Raw genomic sequence first — 14,189 nt, 5'->3', positions numbered from 1 at the left:
GGTTGCGGAGTGTGGGGAAGAAGCAAAATAAAGTAATTTGTACACTCTCACTTCTTAATAAAAAGCACTCTTTACCACTGAGCTCCCAATTTCCAATTCCATCAGCCTTTATGAGCAATCTGTTTGCTAACTTACAGTAAGTTTTAATGAATGCATAAGAAGTGGGTCAATACAACGTGACAAAGCTTGTCATCCAGTATTTTCAGCACATGGTCCACGTTTGGATTAGCTGCGTTGGAAGGTGGAGCATGCTTTCTGTCATAGAGTGAGAGAAAACTCTTAAAAAGTAGGTAAATTTGCTTTTGTGGTTGAAAAATTTTCAATATTTTCAATTTTTATCATCTTTTTTATTTTTATTATAGAGTTATAGAGATGTACAGCACAGAAACAGACCCTTCTGTCCAACTCAGCCATGCGGACCAGATATCCCAACCTAATCTAGTCCCAACTGCCAGCACCTCGCCCAAATCCCTCCAATCCCTTCCTATTCATATACCCATCCAGATGCCTTTTAAATGTTGCAATTGTACCAGCCTCCACCACTTGCTCTGGCAGCTCATTCCACACATGCATCACCCTCTGTGTGGAAAAAGTTACCCTTTAAGTCTCTTTTATATCATTCTCTTCTCACCTTAAATCTATGCCCTCTAGTTCTTGACTTCGCCAACCCAGGGAAAAGATCTTGTCTATTTACCCTATCCATACCCCTCATGATTTTATAAACCTCTATAAGGTCACCCCTCAGCCTCCGATGCTCCAGGGAAGACAGCCCCAGCCTATTCAACATCTCCCTATAGCTTAAATCCTCCAACCCTGGCAACATCCTTGTAAATGTTTTCTGAATCCTTTCAAGTTCGACATTTTTCCGATAGGAAGGAGACCAGAATTGCACGCAATATTCCAACAGTGGTCTAACCAATGTCCTGTACAGCCGCAACAAGACCTCCCAACTCCTGTACTCAATACTCTGACCAATAAAGGAAAGTATACCAAATGCCGCCTTCACTATCCTATTCACTGCTACTCCACTTTCAAGGAGCTATGAAACTGCTCTCCAAGGTCTCTTTGTTCAGCAACACTCCCTAGTACCTTACCATTAAGTGTATAAGTCATGCTAAGATTTGCTTTCCCAAAATGCAGCACCTCACATTTATCTAAACTCCATCTGCCACTTCTCAGCCCACAGGCCCATCTGATCAAGATCCCATTTTAATCTGAGGTAACCTACTTCGCTGTCGACTACATCTCCCATTTTGATGTCATCTGCAAACTTACTAACTGTACCTCTTATGCTCACATCCAAATCAATTATGTAAATGACAAAAAGTAGAGGACCCAGCACCAACCCTTGTGGCACTCCACTGGTCACAGGCCTCCAGTCTGAAAAACAACCCTCTACCATCACCCTCTGTCTTCTACCTTTGAACCACTTCTGTATCCAAAGGGCTAGTTCTCCCTGTATTCCATGAGATCTAACCTTGCTAATCAGTCTCCCATGTGGAATCTTGTCGAAAGTCTTACTGAAGTCCATATACAGTAGCACCTCGACATATGAACGACCCCATTCATGAACAAATCGGTTTATAAACAGGATTGTATGTAAAATTTTGCTTCAACATACATACGGAATTCAAGGTATGAAGGAAGGTGAACATTGTCATTTAAAATGTGATGTCCCATTATTGGAAAATTCTGCAACAAAGAAAAAAACAAGTTTCTCTGGATTGTTTTCTTGTGGCATCACCAACCTCCAAGAGACAAAAAAGAGAAAAGACTCCGGAAATGTCCGAACAATGGGAAAATTCGGTTTGCGAACCAGGTACCGGAACGGATTAAGTTCATAAGTCAAGGCACTACTGTATTATATTTATATTGAACATTAAAACTTAACTTTGAAAAGGATATGAAAAACCAATCATCACTCTTTTACAATTCTGATTTACGTGTGAGAGGAACTCTATGAAAGGTAGGAGGGGTTGGCAGGTCATGCAAGGGTCTTCTGTGGCTATCCCCATTTCAAACAAGTATGCTGTTTTGGAAAATATACAGTGTGATGGACTCTCAGGGTATTGCAGCACGAACAGCCAGATTTCCGATATTGAGACAGGCTCTAATGTAGTGAGGGCTACATTGGGTTCCAAGCAACCGACTGTGATGGGGACTCTCTTGTCAAAGGCACAGACAGACTTTTCAGCAGCCCGCAGTGAAAAATCAGAATGGTGTGTTGCCTCCCTGGTGCTAGGATCAAGGATGTCTCAGAGAGGGTGCACAATGTTCTCAAAGAGGGAGAGGGACCACCAGGAGCTCATTGTTCACATTGGTACCAATGACATAAGAAGGGAAAAGAATGAGATTCTGAAGGAAGAATATAGAAAGTTAGGCAGGAATTTGCAAAGGAGGTCCTCAAGAGTAGTAATATATAGATTACTCCCAGTGCTATGAGCTAGTGAGGGTAGGAAGAGGAAGATAGAGCAGATGGATGCATGGCTGAGGAGCTGGTGTATGGGAGAAGGATTCATATTTTTGGATCATTGGAATCTCTTCTGGGGTAAAAGTGACCTGGATCAGAAGGATGGATTGCACTTGAATTGGAAGGGGACAAATATACTGACAGGGAGATTTGCTAGAGCTGCTCAGGAGGATTTAAACTAGTAAGGTGGAGAGGTGGGACCCAGGGAGATAGTGAGGAGAGAAATCAATCTGACACTGGTACCATTGGGAAAAGGAGCGAGTCAAACAAAGAACAAGGTAGGACTGATAAATTAAACTGCCTTTACTTCAATGCAAGAGGCCTAACAGGGAAGGCAGATGAACTCAGGGCATGGTTAGGAACATGGGACTGGGATATCATAGTAATTACAGAAACATGGCTCAGGGATGGGCAGGACTGGCAGTTTAATGTTCCAGCATGCAAATGCTATAGGAAGGATAGAAAGGGAGGCAAGAGAGGAGGGGGAGTGGTGTTTTTGATCAGGGATAGCATTACAGCTGTACTGAGGGAGAACATTCCTGGAAATACATCCAGGGAAGTTATTTGGGTGGAACTGGGAATTAAGAAAGGGATGATCATCTTATTGGGATTGTATTATAGACCCCCTAATAGTCAGAGGGAAATTGAGAAACAAATTTATAACAGATTTCAGTTATTTGTAAGAATAATAGGGTGGCTATGGTAGGGCATTTTAACTTCCAAACTTCGACTGGGACTGCCATAGTGTTAAGGGTTTAGATGGAGAGTAATTTGTTAAGTGTGTACAAGAACATTTTCTGATTCAGTATGTGGATATACCTACTGGAGAAGGTGCAAAACTTGACCTAGTCTTGGGAAATAAGGCAGGGCAGGTGACTGAGGTGTCAGTGGGGGAGCACTTTGGGACCAGAGACCATAATTCTATTAGATTTAAAATAGTGATGGAAAAGGATAGACCAGATCTAAAAGTTGAAGTTCTAAATTAGAAGAAGGCTAATATTGATGATATTTGGCAAGAACTTTCAAAAGCTGATTGGGGGCAAATGTTCGCAGGTAAAGGGAGGGCTCAAAAATGGGAAGCCTTCAAAACCGAGATAACGAGAGTCCAGAGGCAATATGTTCCTATTTAGATGAAAGGAAAAACTGATAGGTGTAGGGAAAACTGGATGACTAGTGAAATTGAGATTAAGAAAAAAAAAGGAAGCGTATGTCAGGTACAGACAGGAGATTCGAATGAATCCTTAGAAGAATATAAAGACAGTAGGAGTATACTTGAGGGAAATCAGGAGGGCAAAAAAGGGGCATGAGATGGCTTTGGCAAATTGGGTTAAGGAGAATCTAAAGGATTTTATACTAGATTAAGGACAAAAGGGTAACTAGGGAGAGAATAGGGCCCCTCAAAGATCAGCAAGGCAACCTGGAGCTGCAGGAGATGGGGGAGATACTAAACAGGTATTCTCATCAGTGTTTACTGTGGAGAAGGACATAGAAGATACAGAATGTGGAGAAATAGATGGTGACATCTTGAAAAATGTCCATATTACAGAGGAAGAGGTGCTGGATGTCTTGAAATGTATAAAAGTGGATAAAGCCCCGGGTCCTGATCAAGTGTACCCGAGAACTCTGTAGGAATCTAGGGAGGTGTTTGTTGCGCCCCTTGATGAGATATTTGTATCATCAAACGTCACAGGTGAGGTGCTGGAAGACTGCAGGTTGACTAATGTGGTGCCACTGTTTAAGAAAGATGGTAAAGAAAAGTTAGGGAACTATAGACCGGTGAGCCTGACATTGGTGGTGAGCCAGCTGTTGGAGGGAATCCTGAGGGACAGGATTTACATGTATTTGGGAAGGAAAGATACCTCAGAGTGCAATGGTATCTTGATCAGATGGAGCAATGGGCTGAGGAGTGGCAGATGGAGTTTAATTTAGGTAAATATGACGTGCTGTATTTTGGAAAACCAAATCAGAGCTGGACTTGTACACTTCATGGTAAGGTCCTGGGTAGTGTTACTGAACAAAGAGATCTTGGAGTGCAGGTTCATAACTCCTTGAAGATAGAGTCACAGGTAGATAGGATAGTGCAGAAGGCTTTTACTATGCTTTCCTTTATTGTTCAGAGCATTCAGTACAGGAGTTGAGAGGTCATGTTGCAGCTGTACAGTACATTGGTTTGACCACTTTCGGAATATTGTGTGCAATTCTAATCTCCTTCCTATCGGAAGGATGCTGTGAAACTTGAAAGGGTTCAGAAAAGATTTACAAGGATGTTGCCGTGGTTGGAGGACTTGAGTTATAGGGAGAGGCTGAACAGGCTGGGACTGTTTTCCCTGGAGCGTTGAAGGCTGAGGTTGACCTTATACAGGTTTATAAAATCATGAGGGACATGGATAGGGTAAATAGAAAAGATCTTTTCCCTGGGTTGGGGGAGTGCAGAACGAGAGGGCATAGGTTTAGGGTGAGAGGGGAGAGATATGAAAGGGATATAAGAGGCAACTTTTTCACACAGAGGGTGGTGCGTGTATGGAATGAGCTGCCAGAGGCAGTGGTGGAGGCTGGTACAATTACAGCCTTCAAAAGACATCTGGATGGGTACATGAATGGGAAGGGTTTAGAGGGATATGGGCCAAGTGCTGGTAAATGGGACTAGATTAGATTAGGATATCTGGTCAGCATGGACAGAGTGGACCCAAGGGTCTGTTTCCATGCTGTAAATCTCTATGACTCTTTGAGTCAGTGGATCTTTGTTTGAAAACCTCTCAATGTATGCATTTATCTTACTTAGACTTCTGCTTCTGAATATTTAGAAGTTTTTTCTTCATGAAATTGTTGTTTCTTCAATTGTAGTAAGCTTGTTACATAAACAGAACTATGAGTGCTTACAACTTATTTTATCATTAACTGGAATGTCTTAATTTTTGCTGATCATGATTTTTAACATTTTGTAATTCCATGTCAACAAAGTACTACTTAAGTTTTATGTAATTTTCCTTAAATTCATTTGTATTATTTCCCCTTGAAATATGTTACAAAGAAGAAAATACAACCCACTTTAGAAGAATGTTTTCCACAATTGACTTTAATTTCGATATTGTAATGTTACACACCAATCAGTAATAAATTCACCAAAGGAACAGGGGAGAAAATGGATCTCCCATTGTAACAGATGTACTTGACCAATAGGAAAAGAAATAAGAGGTGAATGAGGGAGAAATGTTATCTGAGAGCAGTTTGTCTTTGATCTATAACTAAAGCTTTTAAATGTTATTTTAGTTTAACACTTCAATTTAATTCACACATTCTAATTTACACATTTACCATCAGTTCACATTGCTTCCAAGAGCTTGTTTTATGTTCCTGTGCATGAGAATGACTGACTATAGTGCCAGAAGAAAAAGTTAGTGTTTTTGTTCTATGTAAAGATACATTGGCCCAGAGATTGTGGGGATGGAAAATCTCGAATTGAAATGGATTTTTCACCTTAGCTTTATCATGATTTGCATACTTTCCAGAATTGAAAATTGATGGAAGGGTAACAAATGGAGTAATAGTTGACAGTTCCATTGTTCCTTCTCTCAGTCTGAAAATGTGTTGCTGGAAAAGCACAGCAGGTCAGACAGCATCCAAGGAGCAGGAGAATCGATGTTTCGGGCATGAGTCCTGAAGAAGGGCTGATGGCCGAAACATCGATTCTCCTGCTCCTTGGATGCTGCCTGACCTGCTGTGCTTTTCCAGCAACACATTTTCAGCTCTGATCTCCAGCATCTGCAGTCCTCACTTTCACCTCTTCTCAGTCTCCAAGGTTGAGTGGCTTGTCATGACCATAAATCATGTCATTAACTGGGTCTTTCCAAAGTGAATCAACAGCCTTAAGTGGTTTCAGCAAGTTTAATTTGTGTTAATGGTACTAATACAGTGATTTCATAACTCACAATACGGAGATTCATAGGAAGATCGGTTTTCCTTCGGATCTGGAAGGGCTGATTCTGGAATGGCGGTAAAACATTAAGCAATTTGCTTGGGGCGGCATGGTGGCTCAGTGCTTAGCACTGTTGCCTTACAACTCTAGGGACCCAGGGCAACTGTCTGTGTGGAGTTTGCACATTCTCGTCATGTCTGTCTCGGTTTCCTCCAGGTGCTCTGGTTTCCTCCTACAGTCCAAAGATGTGCAGATTAGGTGGAATGGCCATGCTGTTACCCCATAGTATTCACGGATGTGTGGGCTAGGTGTGTTAGCTATGGTAAATGCATGGTTTTAGAGATAGAGGGAGGGTCTGGATGGGATGCTCTTCAGAGGGTTGGTGCAGACTTGATGGGCTGAATGGCTTCTTTCTGTACTGTCGGAATTCTATGATTCAATACTTTGAGGCGAATCAGAACTTACAGCCTATTTCTCTTTTCTCGCTACAAATTCTAAAAGTAATTTCTTTAAAATAATGTTATTTTTTTCAGCAATTTCTGAGACATTATTGTCCTGTAATCAATTCTTTTGCAGGGCACACAATGACTTTCACTCTTTGTTTTGGTGCAGATTACCTCAATGTACAAAATGTAAACACTAAGCATCAAATCAACCTTTCACTTCATGTTTGTTTTTGATAGAATCTTTCTTCATATGTTCCTCTTTTTATTTTGAGCAGTATGAAAGACAGATGTTGGAAAATCAGGAAAAAACGAATAGACTTCAAAGGCGTTTGACTCATTCAGAACACAGGGCAGCTACAGCCTCTGAAAAGGTATTAAGCATAATTAATAAGCATAGAGTTCTAACAGCATGGGAAAAGGCCCTTCAGCTAATCATGCCCACACTAATGATCTAACATCTATCTGTTTGAATCTAATTTTCCAGTCCTTGGCCCTTAGACTTGTATGGCTATGTCCTTTCAAGTGTTCATCTAAATACGACTTAAATGACAGAAAATGACTGATCTGCACTTAACTCCATACACCCTTTTCCACAAAACCCTTAATACTTTTGGCTAACAAAAATGTTAATCTTAGATCCATGATATCAACTTGAGTGATGATAAAGAAACAGTGGTTCAGACTGCTTTATTATCTGAAGAGGGACTACAGGAGCAAATATTTTGCAATCATCAGCAAAGAGCCCCACTTTTCAACTTATGATGGGTGAAAGATCATTGAATAAACAGTTGAAGATAGTTTAGCCAATGACACTGCCTTCAGTAACTCCTGCTGCACTGTGTAATGGTTAAAGTAAAAGATCTCCACCAGCAAAAAACCAGTGGAGACCATACAGTGAACTAGAGACCAGATTAATCTTCTGGGGCATGGGTTAAAATCCCACCTGGGCCTCTGATTAAATTGAAATTTAATTAATTAAATCAGGGTTATAGATCTAGACCTAGTTGCAGAGTCTGCTGCATAAACTCAACAGGTCCAGCAACATCTATAAAGAAAAATAAAGTTAATGTTCCAGTCTAGTGTAACTTCTTCAGAACTCACAGTTATAGTGTCATGGAGTTATACAGATTGGAAACAGGCCTTTCGGATTAAGTCTTTCCCGCTGAGCAGATACCCTAAACTGATCTAGTCCTTTTTGCCAGCATTTGGCCCATTTCTCACTAAATCCTTGCTATTCATATATCCATCCGATTTCCTCTGGCAAATCATTCCATACATTCCATTCCACCCTCTGTGTGAAAAAGCTGCCCCTCAGGCCCTTTTGTATATCTTTCCCCTCTCCCCTTAAACCTATGCCCTCTAGTTTTGAACTCTCCCATCCTGGGAAAAAGACCTTGTCTATTTATCCAATCCATGCCCCTCATGATTTATTAAACCTCTACAAGGTCACCCCTCAGCCTCCAACACTCCAGGGAAAAACAGCCCCAGCCTATTCAGCCTTTCCCTGGAGCTCAAACCCTCCAACCCTGGCAACATCCTTATAAATCTTTTCTGAAGATGTCACATCAGACTGGGAAACATTAACTCTGTTTCTCTCCACAGATGCTACTGAACCTGCTGAGTTTCTCCAACATTCTCTGTATTTGTATCAGATTCCCAGCATCTGCAGTATTTTGCTTTTATTCTAGAATCAGATGTCTCCCTATTGATCAATTGTTGCAAAAAATCTATCTGGTTCACCAATGTCCTTTAGGGAAGGGAAGCTTTTGTTCTCATTAGTTTGGCCTATGTATGATCAAGAGTCTGAACTGCCCTCTGAGATGGACTAGTAAACCATTCACTTCAATGGCAATTAGGGATCAGTAACAAATGTCCTTGTCAATAACACCAACGATTTTTAAATGATCTTTTCTGCTAGGTATGACTGGCCAGTTTTTCCCAATTTCCATTAATTTCACTGTTAATAGAGTTCCTTGATGTTGCAGTCAGGTGAATGAATTTCAAAGTCAAGTCTCCTCTCACATTCAGAATGCAGCTCCTTTAACCATATTTGAACCAAGGTTGTAATGAAGTCTGGTATATTGTAATCCTGAAGAAACCCAAACTGATCACTAGTAAGCAGGTAAAGTGGTAGTTTTGATCGAGTGAGCAGAATGGATTATGATTTTCAATTTTATTTTACCACAGCTCAGTAGAGTGACAACAGAAAGAAGAAAAGCTGATGCACTGTTGGATTTGGAATGCATTTTAAACCCTTGAGTACATGAAAATATTCATCTATCCATCTCTCAGCCTCCCATCACAACTGGACATCCAGTTCTTGAAATGTACAAATAAAGTCATGGTTGCATTTCAAAATGATGTTTACTTATGGGAGATACTTCTTGAAGTATATTCTTAACAACTGATGACTGATTTTTACAAGATTGGTGCCCTTTGCTTTAATCTACAATGGATTTTTTCTGAAACTGTAAATATGAATTTTTACCATGAAAACGTTATAATCTGATGAATTTTTGCTAGTCTTTGGGATCAGTTGTCTTGGTACATCTGCACTCAGACCTTTGTTCAAACGTCAAACTACTGTGCCTTGCTGTTTAACCTGCAAACGAAATAAGCACTAGCCTCGATTTGAAAAATCATGCAAGTTTTTAGAATCTTAAAAGTTCCCTCGGGAATTTTGCTTCTTGCTGTCATAAGTCTCCACTACAAATTTTGACATCACCTTGATTTGCAGATGTGTAACTTTTGGAGGATAAATTTGTAAATGTAAGTTTTACAGTGTGTTTTTCTTTTCAGAATCGGTCAGCCAATGTTCCTCATGCTCTATGTAAAAAATTAATGTACAAAATAAATGTTATTTACTATTTTTTTTTAATTTAACAAATGATCTTGTATTATACTTTCATTGCAGTTTGATCATTATTGGCAATAGGTCCACCATTAAAATTTTATATTGCAACTCTCCATCAAACATGAAACGATTTTGGACTACGTTTAGCAAACTAAAAAAGTTTTGAGTATTAATAATGGTCTAAGGTTTCTCAACAGGTTTTATCATGACAAATATCACAACTATTCCCAAATATGCATTGACTGATAGAAACTGGAAATGTGTCTACACCCTAGCTAAAAAAAAATTGGCTGGGGCTCCTATGTGGAATAATCTTATTTTTATTCTGGATTGAAAAATCTCAGATATTCTTACCATTTCCTGGATCAATTGAGTTGAAAAAGGTACTCAGTCTTGATTTGCTCCTCTCCACAACTTACTGCTGCTTCTTTATCCACAATGATCAAGTCAGGAACATGATAGATGACCCTGTGTTCACTTGAATGAATAAGACCCACTGATAACACTCAGAAGCTTGACATCAGCCAAGCCTCAATATCCACCTCCTCCCAACAATGGCAGTACACAGTCTGCAGTACATTCAATCTAAGGCTGCATTGCAGAATGTCACCACAAAGCTTATTTTGACCAGGCTTTCTATCCAAAAAAAAGACATGAGCAACAATGTTATGGAAAGACCATTATTACATTCTGTAAAAGCACTACCGTTACCCCTCCAAGCCACACACCGTCCTGACTTGGAAATATATTACTGTTCCTCCACTATCACTAGGTCAACATCCCGGCATTCCCTTCCTAATGGCATTGTGGGTCAACCCAAAGCATATTGACTGCAGTAGTTCAAGAAGGCAGCTCACTACCACCTTCTCGAGGGCAACTAGGAATGGGCAATAAATGCTGACCACCCCGCAACACCCACATCCCACGAGTGAGTAGAGAAACGAATTGACATCTTATGTTCTCTATGACTCTTCAGTTCTTTCTACACAGCTCCTGCCCAACATGCCTCCTTTCTCCAGCATTCTCTCTTTAGATTATTGAATTGGGTATCGCCCTAAATAGAACACATTCCACTTACTTTATTGTCACTGGGTCAACTTTCACCAGTGTGAAAGCACAGTCATCACAAGAGCTGACTTGTTCTGGGCAACTTCCCACCTCCCTCAGGTTGATGAGAATTGCACCCAAATGTGAACAAACAATTTTAAAAATTAGCCGTACTATCATAACCAGATTATTTTATTGCCTACAAGTGTTTGATGGAAGGAGCTTATCTTAATTTATTATCATTTAATACTAACCTTAAGAAAATATAATTAGAGTGGCAGTGAATAACAGTCAGAGAAAGGGAAGGAATTGTAAACAAATGGTCACAGTTTAATCAGCTGTTCTGATAGCCATGTATTTTTATTTCTTTGACCATGGGAGGAGAAAGAGCTCTCAGGGAATTTGCTGAGTACGTTCCTGAGCGCTGTCTAGTAATTCCTGGTTGAAATGCAAATGTTTAGATGTTGGGAGAAAACAGATTTGAGCTCAGCTGTGATGTCCCAGTCAACCAACCACTGGCCCTTTCTTTCCAAGCACTCACATGAGGCATAGTCCTGTGTGACAAGTTGCAGAACCTTGTGTCCTTGGAAACGATCCCAATACCTGGAACAAGTCCCAACCCTGTCAGTGGCTTATTGACAAGTGGCAACTTCTGGGAGACTGCCGATGCACAGGCCCAACCACAGAGCCAACAACGCTAAAGGTACGTCTACCAACCCCTCCACTCCACTGGGAGAGCTAGGCAATGCTGAGGCAGGTTGCAGACTATGAGAGCACCCTTAAATGACAACACCCTTAGAAACCTGCTGAAGAATAAATCAAAAGGCCCCAAGCTCTTTGCACTTGTCCATACAGAGGGAGACCTCTCTGCAGAAAAAGTCATGGCTCAATTTGTGGCCTTTGCATTGATGAAGTTCAGTTAACAGTCAGTGAGATTGGGGGAGGAGGGGAAGTGGCAGAACTGTTCATTTGTTCGTCTGCAAATTGGGTTGAGGAGGGCTGTTTGATGTCAGAGATTTCATAATATGTCTGCACATTAGACCTAAGTGGCTTCTCCATTAACAGTACCTGGTTGTCAGTCATTCAACTTTCAAACTGTGTTCCTGCTGTCAAAGTTCCTGCAGGGCCTGGGAAGATTCTTCATCGCCCAAGGTGCTGGTGGGTAATATTGTCGATAATTTTTATTTGAGTAGCTAACATCTGTAGCAAATGTTGAGAGTTGATGAGCTGCAAACAACTGTGACACATCAGGGAAGGGCACAAGTTAACAGTGTTTCAGTCACATTCCAGAGATTAACTACCTCAAATTTGGTCAGGGATGGGATGGTGTGATTGAGCTTGGCAGGTAGAGGAATCCAGGAGGTAGTGCTGAAGGAACCTCTGCCTTTGTCTATCAAAGGTTTAAATTTTCTTGCTGTGTGTGTGGACGAGAATGGGACTTGTAGGGAGGATGAGCAAACTGATCATAGCATTGCAGCAAGGAGAACCATTCAGGAGAGGGGAGAGAATTGTAGTTGCAATCAGGGATAGTATAAACAGGGATAGTATAAACACTGCTCTCTGTGGCCAGGATCGAGACTCTCAAAGACTGTGTATTGCCTGCCTGGACATTGGCACCAAGACTGGGAGAACAGGGAGCTGTTCCACCTGTATCATGCTGGGACTGGAATCCTAGCGAATCACATAACTAGGACTGTGGATAAGGCTTTAAACTAAATAGTAAGGGGTGTGTGTGTGTGCGTGTTGGGGGGGCGGGGGGAAGAGTGTATGGAGTGGGATTCAGTTATATTCAAAATTATGGGGAAAAGTCAAAGCGGGGGGAGCTCTCAGCAGAGGATATTATTGAAGATAAAATTGCAGAGAACTTGGAGTGCATAACATAAGGGTGAGTCAGCATGGCTTCATCAAAAAAATGCCTGACAAATTGAGGGAATTCTTTGAGGAGGTAATGAGCAGGTTAGACAAAGGAGAGCCAGCGGACGTGATCAATTTGGATTTTCTGAAGCCTTACGGGAGGCCGCAAAACAAGAACAAGATATTAGGGGCAAGGTACCGACATGGACAAAGGACTGGCTGACTGGGAGGGGGGAGAGATTGGGGATAAAGAGGTCTTTTTCAGCATGGCAGCTGGTGACAAATGGAATTCCACAGGGGGTCAGTGTAAGGGCTACAACTACTCTGTTATACATTAGTGATCTGGACGAAGGAACAGAGGACATTGTTGCTAAGTTGGCAGATGACACAAAGGTAGGTGAAGGGACAGGTGGTGCTGAGGAAGCAGGGAGACTGCAGAAGGATGCAGACAGGAGAGTGGGTATAGAAGTGACACAATACAATAAATGAAAGTGAGAGTTCATGCACTTTAGTAGGTTGAATAGAGGCGCAGATTGTTTTCAAAGTGGGAAAAGGCTTTGGAAATCAAAAGGACATGAGTACTAGTTTATGATTCTCTTAAGACTGCATTTGGAATACTGTGAACAGTTTTGGGCCCCGTATCTAAGGGAGGACATGCTGGCATTGGAGGGGTTCTACAGGAGGTTTACAAAAATGATCCCAGGAAGGAAGAGCTTGTCATATGAAGAACGGTTGAGAATCTGGGTCTGTACTCAATGGAGTTTAGAAGATGAGAAGGATTTAACTGAAACTTACAGAATACGGAGGCCTGTATAGAGTGGACGTGGAGATATTCCCACTTCTAAGACAATCTAGGACCGGAGGGCACAGCCTCAGAATAAAGGGACAACCTTTAAGAGCATAGGAGGAATTTCTTCAGCCAGAGGGTGGTGACTTTGTGGAACTCATTACCACAGAAGGCTATGGAGGCTAATTCATTGATCATTTTTAAGATAGAGATAGCCGGGTTCTTGTTTAGTAAGGGGATCAAAGGTTATGGGCAGAAAGCAAGAGAGTGGGAGTGAGAAACATATCAGCCGCGATTGAGTGGCAAAATAGACTCAATAGGCCAATTCCGCTTCAATATCCTACAGTTTTCTGACTATCTCCCAAACTCACCAAAATATCAAAGTCCCAGAGCTGTACTGTACATTTACCATCATTTTCCGAGTTCTGAAGTAGTTACAATAGACCAGGAGAATCTCTTGTGAGAAAGTATCCTTAAAACAGGAGACAAGTTATTTTAATGTACTTCAGAAATACAAAACAGGAATGGATTGGTAATAATGCAAAGCTAACAACTACGTCAAGGTTGATCTTGACCTTCACAATTAATGCCATTGCAAGAGAACAATGAAAAGGACATACCGTAGAAAAACACACACACTACTGCACTCACCGACAAGACTAAAATTTCTACTTCAAGCATATAGGTTTACCAATAGGTGGATACCATGTAATTACTGTTAATTGTCATTAAAATCCATCAGGTTCACTCATCTCCTTTAGGGAGGGAAATCTACCAGGACTAATGTTGATATAGTATATACTTGATATTTTATT

At 41.0% G+C, this 14,189-nt stretch overlaps 1 protein-coding gene across 4 annotated transcripts in view; it reads left to right on the top strand.

Annotated features, from left to right (window-relative positions):
• sclt1 (sodium channel and clathrin linker 1) overlaps nt 1–9,674 on the top strand; it is a 109,104-nt gene extending 99,430 nt beyond the window's left edge. For 3 of the 4 annotated variants that reach the window (XM_072584068.1, XM_072584071.1, XM_072584070.1), the window contains 2 exons: nt 7,108–7,203; nt 9,020–9,674. In XM_072584068.1, the coding sequence (XP_072440169.1) occupies nt 7,108–7,203; nt 9,020–9,091 (168 nt within the window). In that variant the 3' untranslated portion in view covers nt 9,092–9,674. Of the gene's footprint in view, nt 1–7,107; nt 7,204–9,019 lie in introns of those variants that run through there. The other variant, XM_072584069.1, reaches the window with a different exon arrangement.
• Nucleotides 9,675–14,189: the final 4,515 nt, after the last annotated feature.

Source organism: Chiloscyllium punctatum, chromosome 14, assembly GCF_047496795.1.
Source record: "Chiloscyllium punctatum isolate Juve2018m chromosome 14, sChiPun1.3, whole genome shotgun sequence".
Lineage (NCBI taxonomy): Eukaryota > Metazoa > Chordata > Chondrichthyes > Orectolobiformes > Hemiscylliidae > Chiloscyllium > Chiloscyllium punctatum.
This window is presented reverse-complemented; position numbering and strand designations above follow the sequence as displayed.